This window comes from Lissotriton vulgaris, chromosome 9 (genome assembly GCF_964263255.1).
Source record: "Lissotriton vulgaris chromosome 9, aLisVul1.2, whole genome shotgun sequence".
NCBI classification, from domain to species: domain Eukaryota; kingdom Metazoa; phylum Chordata; class Amphibia; order Caudata; family Salamandridae; genus Lissotriton; species Lissotriton vulgaris.
Window position 1 is genome coordinate 937,396,118 of NC_141697.1, and position 19,258 is coordinate 937,415,375.

General features: G+C 46.0%; 1 protein-coding gene across 3 annotated transcripts in view; it reads right to left on the reverse strand.

The window, feature by feature from the left end:
• LOC147692563 (acylamino-acid-releasing enzyme-like) overlaps positions 1 to 19,258 on the reverse strand; it is a 526,970-nt gene that overhangs the window by 450,093 nt on the left and 57,619 nt on the right. For all 3 annotated transcript variants that reach the window (XM_086938783.1, XM_086938782.1, XM_086938784.1), the window contains exons 3-5: positions 15,653 to 15,782; positions 5,300 to 5,426; positions 2,163 to 2,253 (exon numbers count right to left, since the gene is read on the reverse strand). In XM_086938783.1, the coding sequence (XP_086794909.1) occupies positions 2,163 to 2,253; positions 5,300 to 5,426; positions 15,653 to 15,782 (348 nt within the window). The remainder of the gene's footprint in view (positions 1 to 2,162; positions 2,254 to 5,299; positions 5,427 to 15,652; positions 15,783 to 19,258) is intronic.

Consider the following 19,258-nt stretch of genomic DNA (forward strand, 5'->3'; position numbering starts at 1 on the left):
ACGTCGTAGGTCCAGGATATGTCTTTCCAAGATTCGTCCAGGATAACCTAAAGCCCTAGGGACACAGCTCCTATACTTAATACTAAGGATGGGGGCTGGACTACCTGGCTATGTCCATCTATGGGTGGACCTGAGAAGGGGGTGGTTACACCCCTTTCCCTTTGTCCAGTTTCGTACCAGAGCTGGGGCTGCTGTGCCACAGCAACCGGTTTGAACTGGGCTATGCATGGAACACCTTGTGTGCCCCAGGCAGTGTCTAGAAGCATTCACTGAATGCAGCCCTCCCAGCCCCAATACACAAAACCCCTGTCTGGGGAGGTGCCAGCACCTCCCTGGACAGGAAACCTATTGTCCAGGCCTACCCTGCCGGAGTTTTGTCCAGCAACTGGAGGTCAGACTCGTGTCGGTGGAAGCAGCATCCATTTTGTGATACTGAGGCTATGTTTCACTTTAACAGGGTAAAGCAGTAACTACAGGTCTTCTCCCTCCAGAAGGGTGGAATGCTACCCCAGCCGCCAGAACTGGCGGGGGATTAGTATTTCAAAGTGTTTGACACCTGACACAACATGTTTTAATAAAGCCAAACCAAAGTTAGCATTAACCGTGAGGATTATAATGCACATAAGAGTATATAGTATCGCTATATCATAGAACAGCTATAAGGAGATGGTTCCGAAAGCGGCAGAGGGGCTCAGCTCATGCTAGGGCACCCTCTCACATAAAACCAAGCACTCTGCCTCCAGGATTGTCGAGGCCTACCATAGGAGTGGCTTATAGGTGCATATGTGTCTATATGTAAAGGTAGATACAGGTATACTATATCTAAGTAAGGGGTGATTACACCACCTTACCCAGGCTGTGAAAACAGACCTGTGGTGTCAGTTTGGAAGGCAAACCAGGGGTGGCACAATACATGCTGCAGCCCCTGGTAGGCCTAGGGTGCACCTATGCCCTGGGTACCTATGGTACACTATAGAGGGGCTCACAAGGGTGACCCAGTAACCAATCTGGTATGTACCTAAAGTACATGGTATTAATTTAGAGAGAGAACAGCTGGGCTGTGGGTCTGATTAGCAGGCCCACAGCCACACTAAAGTCGAAAAACCAGAGAATCACATCAAAAAGTGGGGTGACCATAGGACACAGACCCTACTCTCCTACATATGTATATTTGAAACTACAACCAGGAGCATCAGTCTTCATTACTAAGTGATCAGGTTTATTATCTATGGCCTGGTTAAGTAAAAAATGCCATTCTCAAGGTACAGTGTGGGATTAAAACAGCATTAAGGCATTACCATCGTTGGATTGGAATAACAGCTGAGGGGGGTGAAAATGCTCATCTACCTCACCTGTGTGATCACAAAGGATATTATTGACATAGGTAAAATTGTTGGCAAGTTAGGCAGGCTTGAATATACTGCCAGAACTTGTGAGGGTATACAACCTGTGAGGGTACACAGACTCTGTCAAAATCCTCTAAGCACATTTTATATCTGTTGGATCTTGTCAACTGTAACTAAACCCAGAGTGACTACAGTAAAAGGAGAAGTACCTGTACAATCTTCTATTGAGCAGCAGGCTATAAGGCTGACATTATGGATCGCGTGCATCTTCTTGAATAACATTAAATCAGATGATTGCAGTACCTGGTATCTATAGCACTTGTAGAGCTGCTGAAAACTTTGATATCAAGGACCAAAAAAACCACAATATTACTCCAATGATACTTGAATTGACAAAAGTCCCATCCCTGAGGAAATTCTAAACTGACAGAGAAAGGTGGCTTGTCCATGGGCAGAATAAATTCTACTGCGCTCTGTGAATGTACATTGCAAGGATGCAAGGTACACCTAAAAGGGTTCTCCTTCCAATTTCTTTTGTTTGTGGACATTTTCTAGGGCCTTTTTACCCTGGCTATATACACACCAACATTTGTAAAGGACCTGATATTAGAGGTGAAAGCCTCAATCTTACAAACAGGGTTTCCCCATAGAGACAGAGCATTAGGTCATGGCATATTAGTGGAAGTTTTACTTAATGAGTCTGGCCCTCAGGTTAGCACACACTATCTAGTTGTGATGAGGTAGTTAACCTTATAGACTCATTATCTCCCACCAAGAGGAGTTCCCTGCAGTCATACTAAGAAATAAAATACTCACTTCCAGAAACTGCTGCTCCTCTCCTTTGCTGTTTTTGGTATCTCGGATGACTGCCTTCAGAGCACCAGAGGGGGATTCCCTGCTTAGCAATCTATATGTTAAAGAAATGTTAGGGATTAATCCTGAAAGTCTTAGATACGAAAATAAGAATGTTAAGGCAGAAAACAATTAAGTAATACACACTACTGACTGCCATTTCTTTGACCAGCTAGTTTACAACAGAGGGACAGAGAAAAGGGATAAAGTAATTTGCTGTTAATCACTAGATCTTGTAAGCAGGATTTCAAAATTTAAAATTACTGACCTCTCCCCTACCTTCTCTCTTCCTTTCCCCTTTCTTTATCTTTCAGTCCCTTTTTACTGCAAATATTTCTCCTAAGATTGTACAAGTCATGAAGGAGAGAGTACATGATCTGAGATCACATGAAAAAGGCATCAGTCTCAGAAAAACATAAGGAGTATGCAGAACTGAAGAAAAGACAGTGAATAGAGTGAGGGTTCTGATGCTCTAGGTGCATATGGAAATCATGAAGGATGGGTTTGCTTGTTTTGAAGCGTCCTTTTGGGAGATTCTAGGGTTTTGGTGGCTGTGAGCTAAAATAGCTCAGAGGTTTAGTCTATGTTGAGATGTGTGTGCAACCTAAAAGCCTCCGGTTAACATCAGTAGCGGGCGGTGGCATTTAGAAGTGGATGAGACGGAGAAGTGAATGTTTTAACCCAGTGACAGGCACTGTGATAAATTACTTTAAGCATGATGCCAAAGCTCGTAATCACCAGTCTAGTTAACAGGGTTTTATTTATAATGGCCCATAACTGAAGTTGAGGCGGAAGGCAGTGCGAGTTTCTTACAGTGTCTGTCACTAGATCAAAAAAATAACAATACAAAAAATGTTTACTCACCCACGTCTTCTCGGTGTTCTCCTCTTCAGCTGTCCCAGCATAAGTCTGGAAGCCTCAGCCAACTCCCCTCTACCACTCCAGACACTGCTCCCATGGTGCTGATAATGTTAAGCAGCATGAGAGAAGCACCAGGATTGGTTGGAGCAGGCTGGCTCGATGCTCCTTTAGGCACAGGGTTGGAGAGGTTTAAAGTGTGCATGCCAGGCTGGCTGTCGCAAGACTGCTGAACAAAGTGACATGTGCACTTTCAACAGGATTGTTCACTACTCTTCCTGTGCTCAAAATTAGCAGCAATGGCACTACCCTGCCCTGACTCTTGGCTAAGGCTGAGAGCAGCAGTGACAAAGAGGTAATGCATTCATTTTATTTTTCACCTCTGTTGCGTTAGCAACGGGAAAGGGGGGGGGGGGTAGGGGGAAATCGACGCTCCTCTGCCTAAATGAAGGAACCAGTGCTGGTTAACATACCAGCAAAGCCAAAGACGTTTTCATCCTTATGCAGTTGATAGAAGTACAATTAATGAGGAGCAGTAATATAACCTGTTTTTAACAAACAGTCTCATCTTCAAGCAGCACCATCTATAATACTTACACACAGTCTAACAGACTATAGTTGATGAAGCATGATAAATAGAAGTCACATTCACAAAGACAATGCTGGACAGGAGTCCTGCTGAGATGGGAACATATACTGGCTCCCCATCAGACCCGTGCCCACACCACATCTTCAACAAAGCCAGCGCCATCATCGCACCCCATCTCCGCAAGGCCATCAACATCTCCTTCGAGACCGCGATCTTCCCGGAGAGCTGGAAGCAAGCCGAAATCAACGCCTTGCTCAAGAAGCCCAAGGCAGATCAGAGGGACCTCAAGAACTTCTGGCCCATCTCCCTGCTCTCGTTCCCGGCGAAGGTCTTCTCGATGACCATCAACAAACAGTTGACCCGCTACCTCGAGGAGAACAACATCCTGGTCCTGTCACAGTCCGGATTCCGCAGCAACCACAGCACTGAAACTACCCTCATCGCCGCCACCGATGACATCAGGGCCCTGCTGGACAACGGCGAAACTGCAGCCCACATCCTCCTGGACCTATCAGCCGCCTTCGACACAGTCTGCCACCACACCCTACACACACGCCTCCACAACGCAGGGATCCGAGACAAGGCTCTGGAATGGACCACCTTCTTCCTCTCCGGCAGAACCAAGAGCGTCCGCCTCCCCCCTTCCGTTCCAAAGCTTCCAAGATCATCTGCGGCGTACCCAAAGGATCATCCCTCAGCCCGACATTGGTAAACATCTATATAGCCCCGCTCGCCCACGTCACCAGACTGCACGAACTCAACATCATCTCCAACGCCGACGTGACACAGCTGATCCTCTCCTTCACCAAGGACCCCCTCGCGGCCAAAACCAACCTCCACGAAGGAATAAAAGCCATCGCCGAATGGATGAAGAACAGCCGTCTGAAGCTGAACTCGGACAAGACGGAGGTCCTCATCCTCGGTTCCACCCCCTCAGCCGGGACGACTCCTGGTGGCCGACCGCCCTGGGAGCAGCACCGACACCCACCGACCACGCACGCAACCTGTGGTTCATCCTCGAAACAACGCACTTCATAACCAAGCAAGTCAACACAGTCTCATCCTCCTGCTTCAACACCCTCCGCATGCTCCGCAGGATCTACAGGTGGATCCCCACTGACACAAGAAGAACGGTCACCCAAGCCCTCATCAGCAGCAGGCTGGATTACGGAAACGCCATCTATGCGAGAGCCCTGGCCAAACTGCTGAAGCGACTACAACGGACACAGATCGCCTCTGCCCGCATGATCCTCGACATCCCTTGACACAGCCACATCACACCCCACCTGAGACCTGCACTGGCTGCCTGTCAACAAGAGGATCACCTTCAAGCTCCTCACCCACGCACACAAGGCACTCAATGACACCGGACCAGCATACCTCAACAGACGACTCACCTTCTACTCCTTGAACCGCCAGCTCCACTCCGCGCACCGTGCCCTCGCATCGAAGAGCGACCACTGCCGGCAGATCGTTCTCCTACCTCACCGCCCAAGTCCTACTTACCTTCAGGAGGCTACTCAAGACCTGGCTATTGGAGCAGTAGCAGCACCCCCCCCCCCGGCGCCTTGAGACTCTCACGGGTGAGTAGTGCGCTCTACAAATTTCCTGATTGATTGGTGTAAGGGTGCACAGTGTTTTGAATCTCACTTACTCTCCTTTTATTTCTGTAGCATTCACGGATGGGCTTGAGTAGACAATGGATTTGTTGTCGTGGAATACTACATACTGTCGACAGAATTTCACTTTTTCATTCCGTTCCAGATCCTGCTGTGCCCACTCTGAAACAAGAGTGAGACAGAAAAAGCATTAATACCTCATTCATTGCTAATTATGATTCACCTTTACAATCAATATCTTAGCACTGTATAAAAATATTCAAAGACAATTCTATAACTGGGTCACCAGAGTGATCTACTTTTGAAAATCCACTGAAATGTGATAGTTGTGGTAATTTTATGCAATTAAAACTACTCTAACTTGCTGCTCCCGACTTCACTTGTGATGTCACAGAAGACATCACAAATGGGATCATATACATCCTCGCTGGTTACCACACATTTCATCACTATCAATGTCACTGATAAGCCTCCTTCTCTAAAGGTAGATGTAAAAGTGAAGTGCTGCTACCGGCAAGTAGTTGTACATGGAGGAGACAGACTGCTGTAGTTACACTTAATCAAATGACATTCTTACGCAGGATAATTGCAGCTGGAATTCTTCAACCCCATTTTCTTTTTTTTTTATACTCTTTTTATTGCAAAAAGAAAGTGTTGGTCTGTACACATCAGTTAACAATTATTACAGTGGTGCATTCACAGATTGTCCTCGAACCATATTACCTCGGATGTCATAGTACACAAGGTGGTAGTAATACAAAGAACACTTAAGGCGTTGATGGCTTGTCAAGGGAGGGGATCAGGGGAGGTTCACGTAAATTGCCGCGATATTCATTCCATTTTGACCAGATTGCCACCCATTTCCTGGGACAACCCCGGGCTACATGGACTGTTTTTCCTGCAGCATACACCAGTCCATGTCATTCTGCCATACACTAAGCGTCGGAGGTGTTCCCGCTCCCCATAAACTCCCTACATTGCGTTTGGCTATTACCTGTCCAAGTGTCGCCCATATTTTGCCTTTTGCAGATAAGTCAGTAGGCTCCCAAATATTCAAGAGGCATCTTTTAACTTCAGGTCGCAGGTCAACCCCCCAGACCGCCCGCATTCAGTTGTGCACCCGCTTCCAGTAGTTTTGTATTAGCGGGCGCTACAATAGTATGTGGAGAAAAGTCGCCTCCTCCCCACACTGTCTCCAACAAAGTCCGTCCACACTCCTACGCATCAATACTAGTCGTGTACCAGAGATGTAAACTCGGTGTAGTATTTTCAGTTGTATCAGCCTTTGCTGATATTGCTACTTCCTTGGGGGAAGAGAGTGCCTCCCTCCATTCTTCGTCATCAATCTCCAAACCGTCAGTCTCCCACCTTCTCCTGAGTGCAAGCAAGGGGTCGGGTGTGTGGATACGTTTTTTATACGTAAGAGATATAGCCTTTTCTGGACGATGACGTCCAGCAATCTGTCTTCTAGAGGGGAAGGCTCTGGCAGTGCTGTTCCTGGTGGAATGTTAGCCTGTAGATAACGAAAGTGTTCCGTTTGCACTAGGTCATATGTTTGCTGTAGTGAGGCAAATGTCACCATACCAGTAGATCCCCATAGGTCCTTTATACGGGAGATCCCTATCAGGTCCCAGTTGCGGCACCCTTTTGTTCGACCCAGTGTTCCCAACCTTTCGGAGACCCAGAGCGGGGTAGCTAAAGTGAGACTATCAGCCCAGCCCAGTTTGTGGTTCACAATATGCCAGAGTTGTACAGAGTGCTTTGTAGGTCCTGTAAGGGGATATTTATTAGGTTTAGAATAAAGCGGTGCCTCAAAGTTCCCCCAGGGGAGAAGCCATCTGTCCATCCTGTAACCAGGATCATCCCTACCGCTGCACGTGCCCTGATTTATGGCCGAGAGGTGTGCTGCCCAATAGTATTTCCGTCAGGGAGTGCTATACCTCATTGTACCACCCTAGTGTAAGTTTCTGGAGGGAAATGCGTGGCATTCAGACCCACAACAAGTCCCACTGGGTGGCCTCAATATCTGCAAAATACTTCTGTGGTACTAAATCTGGATAATTTTGGAGGGCATATAGGAAAAGTGGCAGCGCCATCATCTTGAAAAGGGCCGCCCGACACAGTAGGGACAGCGGGAGCCTGTTCCAGGTGGCAGTGTCCCTTTTGAATCTTTGTAGAGGTGGTAAGAGATTCCTCTTATACCGTGTCATCACATCCGTGGAGATAAAAATACTGAGGTATAAGAACCCCTCTGCGGCCACCTTGATTGGGTAATCCCGAGGTATGGAAGGGGGGCGCCATGTAGGACTTACAGCAGCGATTTCCCCCAATTGATGCTGTAACCTGAGTTTTTCCCGAAACTGGTGAATATATCTAGGGCCACTCTAAGGGACTTGGAGGGGGAGGCGAGGTACAGGAGGATCGTCTGCATATAGCGAGATCCAGTCCTCCCATCCATTTGCCCATCTGAGCCTCTGTAGTGAGAGATCTTGTCGAATCCAAGCCACGAGAGGCTCTAGTGAGAGGGCAAAAAGCAGGGGAGAGAGGAGGCAGCCCTGTCGAGTCTCCCTCTCCAGCATGAAAATCTCTGAGATCTTATTTTTCACAAAGACCTGGGCCAGTGGCTCTGAGTATAGGAGGCGCACCCATCCGATGAACTTAGGACCAAAGCCCATCTTCGTAAGGACCGCCATCATATAGGGCCATTCGAGCGGGTCGAATGCCATTGCGGCATCCAACGAGACTTCCACCGCGTCCTCTGGATCGTATGGTAGCTTCCTAACACTCAATGGAGTCGCCGTAGGTTAAGCGCGGTGTTGCGGTGTGGCATAAAGCCCGACTGGTCTGGGTGAATCAGTTTGGTAATGATCGGATTGATCCTATTAGCGAGTAGTTTCGCTAGAATTTTGGGGTCAGCGTTTAACAGAGATATTGGCCTGTAAGCGGAGCACAGCTCTCTGGGTTTCCCTTCTTTAGGGATGGCTACCAATGTAGCTAAGTGTTGGTCTCTGCAGTTTCCCCTGAACTATAGAGTCCTCAAACATATTTTTAAGGTGTTGACCCATACAGTCTGGTTTGAGCTTGTACAGCTCGATAGGGAGACCATTAGGTCCTAGGGCTTTTCCAGGCCGGAGATCACGGATTGCTTAGGGCAGCTCCTCCGTGATGAGCACACCCTCCAACACCTCCCGGTCTTCGTCAGAAAGGGTCGGTAGCTTAATGTCGGCCAAAAGCACGGAAGAGTACTCCTCCGGCCGTTTCGACCCCCTACTGTATACTGTTTTGAAATGTGCTGCAAACTCTCCAACTATCTCCTGAGATTCAGTGAGGAGGGCGCCGGATGCTGTCTGGAGCTCCGACACCACCATCTGCGCTTTCCGCTTTTTGTCTAACCAGGCTATTAGTTTGCCTGCTTTGTCCCCTTGGTCATATAATCGGCCATCCCTATCCCTTGCCAGGTTTTTAGCTGCATCAGTGACTAGCGCCTCACTCTCGAGGGCTAGCATTTGCGTCTCCTTTTCTTTGCGCTGGCCAGCAATTTGGGAGAGGGCTTCACCTCTAAGTACGGTTTTAAATGCTTCCCAGAGGACCGCAGGGGATTCCACCATCCCAACGTTGTCTTGGAAGTATTGGTCTATCGAACGGGTAATCTTGTTTCTGGTCTCAGGATTACAGAGGAACCAGGAGTTTATGGGTGCAACACAGCCTACTTTCCTTTCCCCAGTAGTAAGGTGTGCCCATATAGGGGAGTGGCCAGAGATACCCTGCGCCAAATGTTTAATCTCACGAATGGTAGTGTCATACTGCAGAGGTGAAAGGATGTAATCTATTCTAGAAAAAGTATGATGCGGCCCGAGAAGAATGTGTAATGCTGTATATTAGGGTGGTGCATACGCCAGAGGTCCACTAGTCCGAATGCCTTCAGGAGATTGGATAGCCACATCTGCCCAGTCATAAGGTCTCTGGGCTCTGGGCGGGTGTCTATCCAGTCCTCCCGATACTACTGCATTAAAGTCCCCACCCATAAGAAGCTGTCCCTCAGGAAGAGACAGGAGAAGTTTACCCAGATCATGGTAGGACTGAGTCTGGAGACCAGGGAGGGTTTAAACTGTCACCAGGTTTAGTGTGCGTACCTCCCACCTCCCCAAGAGCATCGCATAGCACCCCAGCGGGTCTGTCTCTGAGTGTTCAATGACAAATGGGATGTTACGGCGCACCAGAATACCCACCCCGCGGGACCCCGAAGTGAAGCCGGCATGCTTCACCAGTGCATAGCCCGACCTGTTGAGTGCGTAACAGGACTTGCCGATTAGGTGTGCTTCCGGCACGAGAACAACGTCTGGGAGGTGGCGTTTAACAAATTGGAGGACTACACTTCTCTTGAGCTTGTCCCCCAACCCACTGACGTTTCCACTAAGGATTTTAAGACCCTACGGCACCCACAGTTAAATCCTGCCCCCCCACCCAATGTCCATCATAATGTCTCGTGGCCGGCCAGACCAGACCGCTCGTGGGTTGCACACAATCGAAGTTAGGAAGTAGTTCCAGCCCAACCTGTTAAACCCGGCCCATATCTGGTTGGGAGAGTACGACCCCCCCCCCCCAGTGAGTACCGCCCCGGGAAGTCCCGATCCCTAATAACACAGCAAAGAGTTATACATTACAGTTCAGTATGTAGAGGTCTGAGAGTGCAGTTTCTCCAAGCAGTGAGAGTCCACTAGCGTCTCTGTGTACTACCTCTGTCAAGGCTACGAGACCTCGATCGCCATGAGCCCCGACTCATTCTGTCGGTATTGGATCTTGCCTCCAGGGAGCCCGGTGATGTGGCTCGGGTGTGTCTCCATCCGTTTCCGGTTTCCTTAGCTGCCTCTAGCGACGCTCCTCTGTCGAGCCAATCTTGCACCTCCAAGGGAGTCATGAAGAAGAGGGACCTGCCACCGGCGATTATTTTAAGCTTTGCAGGGAAGAACATCATGTACTTGATGCCCCTCTCCCGAAGGGCCGCCTTCACTCCATCAAAGGACCGCCGTTCCTGCTGCACTTGGAGCGTAAAGTCTGGAAAGAATCTAATCGTTGCATTCTCATATTTTAGGTCTCCCTTCTGTCTGGCGGCCTGTAAGATGTCGTCCCGGTCTCTATAGTTGAGGATTCTCGCAATGATGTTCAACCCCATTTTCAAGGAGAAAATGTCCCTGAGATATATATAGGAGCAAGACTATTTCCCCTTTAAGCAAACATGTGGAACATAGCAATTCTTTACAATTTCACTGATGTCATTGGCTAATGTATAAGGCAGTGTAATAGTCATTTTTATTTTTATGTATTATGAATGAGTATAGCCACATACAAACAAGTAGCCCTGGAAAACTGGCCAAAGATAAACACTCTTTCTAACCTTTGACAGAAGCGACAGGGTAGAACACAGACCATTCATTGAGTCATCAAGTTTTCAAGTTTCAAGTTTATTTTTATTTTCATGGTTCGTTAAAACCATTGCAATACAAGAATATTTCATTTCAAAACAATTTTTACATATAAAACTCCATACTTCTGAGTCATCAAAAATATGCTCAATAAATGACGCATGAAGCATGACTTTTCCTTCTCTATATCTATAAACATAAGCATGCATACCAAAAATGACAAGGTACAAAACATACCACATATCCACTTCTGCCCACAAAAGACTAACTTGGATTACACACTCTGCAATCAAACATTCAGTTCTACCTTTTAGGACTACAATCAGCATGTGCACTATGAAACCATATTTGTGGTAGCTGCACAGGATGTATGACGTTACAACGCATACATTCACAATGCATACCATTACAACGAAACTTTTACAACGCAGGATCCATTACAACGCAGGATCCATTGCAACGCAGGATCCATTGCAACGCAGGATCCATTGCAACGCAAGTATGGGTAAGTATTTATTTTTAAATAAATTTTAATGTAATAGTAGTGTAAGTGTTGGATAGTGTAGGGGTTAAAATTACTATTCTAACTCCAGGGGGGCGTAATAGTAGGGTAAGTGTTGGATGGTGTAGGGGTAAAAATTTAATTAAATACTTACCCATACTTACGTTGTAATGGCATGCGTTGTAATAAGCAGCTGCGTTGTAATGGCATGTAATGGCATGCGTTGTAATGGATCCTGCGTTGTAAAAGTCTCGTTGTAATGGTAGTGCATTGTTTTAGTTGTGTTGTAATGGCTGTTTCCCAGCTGCACACTACACATATGAGTGACAACATACAGAACAGTAAAATGGCTGACTGGAGGGAAACAAACAGTGCCAATATTAAGATTTGATGGTCTGTTCAAATATTGGGCCATGAACCCAACCACTGACCCTTCCCCCCTCCAATCCTAATTATTTGCTTTTCAATTCCCCTAAAGAATGCGGACTGGGTTAACTGACTGATTAGATGAGGGTGTGACATCGGACATGGCGGCCGCTCTCTGCTGAGCTCCACCACCACGCTGCCATTAATCCATTTATTCTAAGCCACAGGGGAATCCCGGCTGGCTCACTGCACTGCAGTGGTCCAATCGCAGGCCCAAAGCTGCCTGACAAGACCGGGGCCGCTCCTTGTGAGTATCAAGGTTGAGTTATGGAGACTGTTAGATGGGTGTTGAGAATTTGGAACACAGTTGTGGTTTGTTTACCCAGTTTGTAATCGTTCCTAGTTTATTTTCCAACAGGTACTTCAAGTTGTCAAAGTATAAGGTGGAGGGTGGGAGGCTTGCTTTTCTTATTCATTATGCTTTGACTTTCATTAAACATGGTCACACAGGATTACTGCCCAGAACAGACTACCACACACATTCTCCTCATGCCTTCTGCTACCATACACATTCCTCCACACAGCTGTCCACGACTGTGCATGGTACCAGGGCCACACTCTGCACATGACATGGAATGCCAATGGTCTCTTAGACCCGGTGAAAAGAGGTGCGATAGGAAGAGCAGCGAAGCGCTTCTCTGCAGACATACTCCTTCAAGAGACACACTTGGTGGGCACTAGGTGTCCTTTTCTGGCTCCTATGGGTTACTTGCATGTCTTGCATGCAGGCTTATCGAGGGGATTGGGGGTGCCCATACTGATTTGCAGCCATCGCCCCTGAAGGCCACACTGCTTTTGCATGACAACTGGGGATGGTACGTGGCAGTACCAGGGTGCCTGTATGCTAATTAGTGTCAATGTATTTTCTTAAAGTCATTGGGGCACTGGTGGTACAAATTCCCAGAAGAGTCCTGGATACTAGGAGGGGACCTCAAAGAGGACGTGAACTGGAGACTAGACCAATCCAGTGAGGTTGGACGACAGCCCAGCGAGCAGTCATCCCTGGCCTGATTCCTAGAAATACTGGGTCGTCAGATACATGTAGGGCATACACCCCCGGGACTGATGCTCTCTGAGACTCACAGGGTGGTTGGGGTGTGCATCCTTGCCAAGGGTCTGTCTGGTCACTCACCAATAGAACTGCTGCTGTAACTGGGCCCAGGAGAGCAGCAACTGGGTTAGCGCTCGAGTGCCTGGTGGCTGCAAGAGACAGAGACGAAGACTTACATCTTGAAAGCTGTTGACCATTATGTTGTAGTAAACAAAGGCTTGGTTGCCTCCTCAGAGGCACTATGGTAGGTACTTAAGGTCACTTAGTGAGGGGATACCATTAGCCATTTAACAGGCAGAAAGAAGCAACTGGAAGTGGCTAATCTTGAAACTAATATCTTAGAACTAGCTAGAGAGTTTGCAGAGTCCCATATGCCCTCCACCGCTAGGGAGGTAGTCCTCCGACAGACGCTCCTAGATGTGGCAAGGATGATGTGGCTTACCACGTAGAGTCACATTGAATTTTGGCTCGAGGTTTATCAGTCGGGTCAGACTACTATACACCAACTTGATGACCTGGGTGAGAGAGGGAGGCTCCCTCTCTGATATTTTACCAGTACAAAGGGGGACATGACAAGGGTGCCCTTTGTTGGCCCAGCTATTTACCATTGTGAATGAACCCCTTGCAGGATGGCTCAGAATAGATGCACTGGACAAGGGGCTGGAATGGAGACTGGGTATTTTGGACAAAATACCGACGATGTCCTTATATGAGCAGAGGGAATCTTGCACTAGGGTTCTCAAGATACTCCAAATCTTTGGTAAATTCTCGGGGCACCATCAACAATGCCAAGTACTCAGTTTATCCCATAATTTGCTTCTCTTTGCTTTGGAACAAGCCACTGACCTACAGGTTTTTAATTTCAATATCTCTGTGGTTATGTGACAGGAAACAGACGATACAGCCACAGTTGGATCATCTGACCCAAGACCTTGGGTTCTGGTCAGCAGTCTCCTTGTCGGCTATGAGACACTTCATCTATAAGATGGTTGTCCAGCTGCGCCTTCTATGCCAACAACAGAACTATCAGTTCCTCCACCAAGTTCCTTTTTCAGAAGACTATATTCACTTCTGCTGGACTTTTTATGGAACCACCAATCCCTGAGAATTGCCCTATCTAAATGTTATAAATCTACATATGAAGGTGGCATCGCTGCTCCGCACACTGTTTCTTACTTCAGGGTCTCTCACCTAATAATTATCAATGAATGGTGTTTTGACAACACAGGAAACCCTGATTTTGCATTAGCGAGAGGAGTAATGAAAGAAAAATTTTTTTTATATTTGCCTTACGGAGGAGCTCCACCAAGGTCTCTTCCCTAGCCACAACGGCCCTTGGGTATGAAGGAACACTCTCAGAGCTTAACTAAAGAGACACCCCTGCTGTTTGGGACCGTATTGAGACATGTGTCCGATTTAAAAGGATCAGAAGTCCTGGAATACCATATGAATCTCTAATATGGTAAACATTATGTCTGGTCTGGTGCTAAAATCCTCTGCAGACTTACAGGGAGAGTATGATCTACAACGTAGTCAATTTAAAAATATACAGCTCCGGCATGTCCTTATGCTTTTCATAGCAGATCTAGACTGAAGCCCAATAGAGGTTAAAATCCTACTTGACAAGCTGGCTGTTTATAAGATATCTCACAAGCACCACTTATAATGATTAATTGAAAAGACACATTTGACCAATTACAAGTGGCGTGAGCGGGGACAGAGGACCCCCAATGGATGATGATTGGAGAGAGGTTCAAGTCTCTTCCGCAATTGATTCACAATTTACACTCATCCAACTGAAATACTTAGAGTCTACTATACACTGGAAAGATTATGGTGACTGGGGGAGGGGGGGGGGGGGGGGTCATAGCTTTGTCCAGCTGTCCAAGATGTGGGGCTTAGGAGGCTGACATGCTACATAGTGTTTGGTTATGTGAACAACTACTTCTCTTCTCGGAAGATGTGCTTACCTGCTTGGGCGAGTGCTGGGATGGAGACTGGCCAGGGATCCCAAATTCACTCTCCTCTACGTCACAACAGACATTGACAGTAAAGATATCAGGCAACTTTGATGTGACTGGGATTGGTTGATGCCAAGAGGGGCATTGCTAAAGCATGGAAAAGTGCAGACCCTCAGACCTTGGAAGGTTGGAAAATGGAATAAGACAGTTGTATGACCATGGAAATCCCATTTATGCGCCCAGAGGGTATCCACAGAAACATTACAAAATATGGACAGAGTGGTGGCTATACAGAGGAATTCTCATCGAAGAATGTGGCGACTCGCTCTGGTCTATGGATGATGAAATTTAAACCTATGAAGGATCTGCGGCAGCTTGAAACTGGGGAGGTGAGCGTGGGGGTGGTTAATGATGGTGCAATGAGCTTTTACTTTGTGACCACTAGGCTGCTTTAGATGTTGAAATTGTGCTGTTTATTTAGGAACTTCTTTTGTGACTGTTCCTTATGAATACGTCTGAGATTAAAAAAATCAATTAAATGTAGCACTAAATACAAATATGCTGAATACATAAAGGTCAAACAATCATAGAAACCAAGTTGAACAACCACTATATTTTGATCAGAGTTTGGTATACATCTGTCTGCCTGTTTTTGCTGTGCATTTCTGCAAAACCTCAGATAGACTTTGAATGGAAAATGCAATTTTAGGGACCCAATCAATACAAGTCATATAGAACATTAAGAGCAAGCCACATTTTTCAAGAAGGGCCTATTGTTAGAAAACTTTGACAACTACTTTCAATGTTGCTAATTTACTCATAGCTAATCCAGTATACAAAATTAAATAAAATGGGATTGCACTTTTTTTTACTACTAAACCAGGGTAATTCATATAAATAGCACTATGGTAATTTTGTACTAGACATGCACACACTCTTGGGCTCTTTAACAATATTTAATCCAACCACACTGTTAATGTCAGCACAGCTATGGATGGCAGCATGGTGAGCAGCTACATACATACCTGTGTAGATATTGCAGTATTTTCCTCCATACTGGGTTAGTACGTCAGGCCCGATACATGCATTACACAGGGATGGGAACTGGATGGTTTCCCTGTACAGGTCTGCTATCTCCACGGAATTCTGTAAAACCTGCACAGAAAAAAGTTATGTAGATAACCTTTGGCATACAAGTGACACAACAAAACACATCTGTGTTTCAATCTGCCAACCTCTGCCCAGTTCCCATCATCTCAAACAGTACTATTTGTGGCATGTGTGTATGCACTGAGCACAGTTTATGACCACGGTGTCAACGGTGCTGAACAGACCTATAGCCATTAGCCGCAAAAAAATAGAAAAGGTCTGAATTACATGTAACATACAGAAGTGTTAAACACAGTCTCAACTGTTAGGCTGGAGATCCCCGGACGTCCCCAATTAGTTAATCAAAGACACAGAAACAAATAATCAAGCTACAACAGGAAATTGTGCTCAATGTGCCACTGGAACAAAGCTACGCCCGAATGCTCAGGCCCAATCAGGGCAAAACCGATCTTGAATTGCTAGTGTTCCAGTTCAGGGAGGAACTGGAATGGCAGATCAGTGTGGCTTTATTTCTGTTTGGTTTACGATGTGGACTAACGCACTCTATTTTGATCCAATTTCGGTAGGTAAGGTGGAATTGTTTCACATAGGTCGGTGGTGTAACGGTAGGTTACCCTGCTGAGCGTGTTCAGGATATTGAAAACCAAATCTTTGACATGTGTTTCCTGAACACCAGGACTCACTCCTAGCTTGCACTCCATTATATTTTCCTTAAATGATTACTCCATAGTTTGTTGTTTAGTTGTTTGCAAAATTTATTTTCAAACTTTGTTAGTTAGCGAGTTTCTTTTCTCATATGACATTTCATTTTCTGTATCATATCTTTCGCCAAATTTATATATCAAACCCAATGCATTTCAAGCGATAACGCCCTTCGTCAGGGGATTTTCTTATCTGAAACCATGAATATATCCTCATGAGTACACATGTAACATAAATTTACAACCATTAACAATGCAAATTATCCATGAAAATTCAATATCTGTCATACTTTGAAAAACATAAATAAACCATGAATTTGTGGGGATGAACGTGACAGTGTTGCAATGATACCTCGTAGCCCAGTTTAAACAGAAGTGTTAGCATATTAGTACTAACCTTAAAATGGTTGTGGGTTGTGTTCCAAGCTGTGGAATCAAAAAAGAAGAACGTATAATGGTAACCCGATCGTTATAATCAGTGTCTAATTCTTACTGATTAAACATATTAAAGGAGCCGTGTCCTTACCCGACGTTGAAGCGTGTTTCCTCTCCTCGCTAACTCGGCGTGCGTCACTCTCTACGCGTCGTTTCCCTGACTCTATGATATGTGCCGTGTCACGTGATATCGGTGGTGGGCCGGCGTTTTTGAACGTGAGATTGTGTTAGGGATGCTACGTGGGAAATTTACAAGTGTAACTAATGCGTCTGACAATTTCATAGATAACTCATAACACAGGTTGCCCATGACTATTTACAAAACAATTTACCAAAACAATTAACAAAAACAATTGTTGACAACTCAAAAACGGTCTGTCAGATGAAAAACTCTTATCTTGAATGTTCAAAAACTGTTAGTAACTTTACAGAAAGCAATTTAAATCCATTCGTTCATTTAGTCCTTTGGGATGGGTTGTGCAAAGGAAATGGATCCAGAATACTTCCCTCCTTAATAGGTGGTTATTATTGTCTCTTCCTGGGAGGGTTGCAACCGTTTCCAAAATACAAAACTTCAATTGGCTCACATTATGATTCGCTTCGTTGAAGTGAACTGCCACCGTTGATTTCTGATTTTTTAGTCTGATGTTACTTTTGTGTTCGACAATTCTTGTTTTGATTTTTCTTTGAGTTTTTCCCACGTAGGATAAGCCGCATGGGCATCGAAGCATGTATATGACATTGCTGGAATCGCATGTACCTGAGACTTTCAAATTTATAGGCGTGCCCTTGGTGGGGTGGTTGATAGTACTGCCTTTGATAATGGCGGAGCAATTGCCGCAGTTGTGGCATGGTAGTGTGCCATTGTATTTGCTGTGTACTTGTTTATTAGTTGACTTAAGTAATTCCTTCAAGTTTTTGGTTCTCTCATATGCAAAAATTGGCACTTTGCTGAAAATTCCTTTGAAGTCTTCCTCCAGAGCTAGTAATGGCCAATGATTTCTGATGATTCTTTTTATTTTTGAACTGCGTGTTGAGAATTTAGAAACAAACACACTTCTTTGTTCATCTGGTTTGTTAGTGGGTGTTAATAGATGTTGTCGTTGTAATTTATCCGCTCTCTCAGCTGCTGACTCCAGGATGGGTTCAGGATATCCTCTCTTTTTGAATTTCTGTATTGTCTCCATTTTATGTTTGACGTATAGTTCATTGGTGGATGCAATTCTTTTGATTCTGAGAAGTTGTGAAAATGGTAAATGATGTTTCAAAGATCCTTGGTGAAAACTGTTGTAGTGTAATAAGTTGTTCCTGTCCGTACTTTTGGTGAAAACGCTGGTAGTGATTTTTCCTTCTTTGTTTGTTAATTGTACATCCAAAAATGATAACTCTGTTTTGTTTACAGTAAATGTGAATTGGATTCTTTCGTTTATTGAGTTTAGGTTGGTTATCGCTGGTCTTAAACTTTCTTCGGTGCCTTTCCACAAGACGAAAATATCATCTATGTATCTCCTGTAAACAATCAGGTTGTTTGTCCAATTTTCATCCTCCAGTATGTTGTCTGTCTCAAATCTGTGCATGAATATATTTGCATAAGTGGGCGCGGCACAATTGCCCATAGATGTTCCGGACGCTTGTACATAAAATTTGTCTGACCATTTATTGGGTCTGGAGGTTGAGGACCTGGTAATGCCTGAAAACACCACAAAATCTGTAGTTACCTAGAGAGGACCACTCATGAGTACTACTCATAAAGAGGGCCTGAGTGCTCAAGGAAAATGAAGATACGCTTGCCAAGGAAAATCCCCACTATGGGCCATCAAACAAAGCTAAATAACTGAGTGTGCAACCTATTGAACTAGCAACTTACAAACAGTGAGAAATTGAGTGAGGGGATTTCTTTTGCATTCAAAAAGTAGAATAAGGCAGGGGGCGTGGCCAGCAACCTAACATGGTGGACGCGTTTTGGTAGAGCTCCGTCCTCGGGGCCTACACTACCCTGCCATTATCCTGAGGAGGTGCTCTCACACAGGCTGGGTCAAGCAGGGCCAGTGGCCCAGAGTGTGCAGAGGCCATAGTGATGTGGAGCGGCCGAACACCGGGCGGCAGCGGTGGAGAAGACGAGGACTGGGCAGCGGCGTGGCGGAGGAGCCGCCGGAGAGGAGAAAACCGCCCGCGGCTTTACCGCTTTGAGAGCCTTGGGGGGCACAGCAGAGACTGCGACAAGACACGACACGACACGACGGAGCCCGCCCGTGCCCCGGCCTCTCCACAAACCGGTGTGTGCGGCCAACGTGGGGAGGTGTGAGGCCCTGCAGCAGGAGGCGTGAGGCGGGTCCCGGGAAGCACCCGCGGGGCAGTGTGTGACGACGCGCCGGAGCCTGGAAG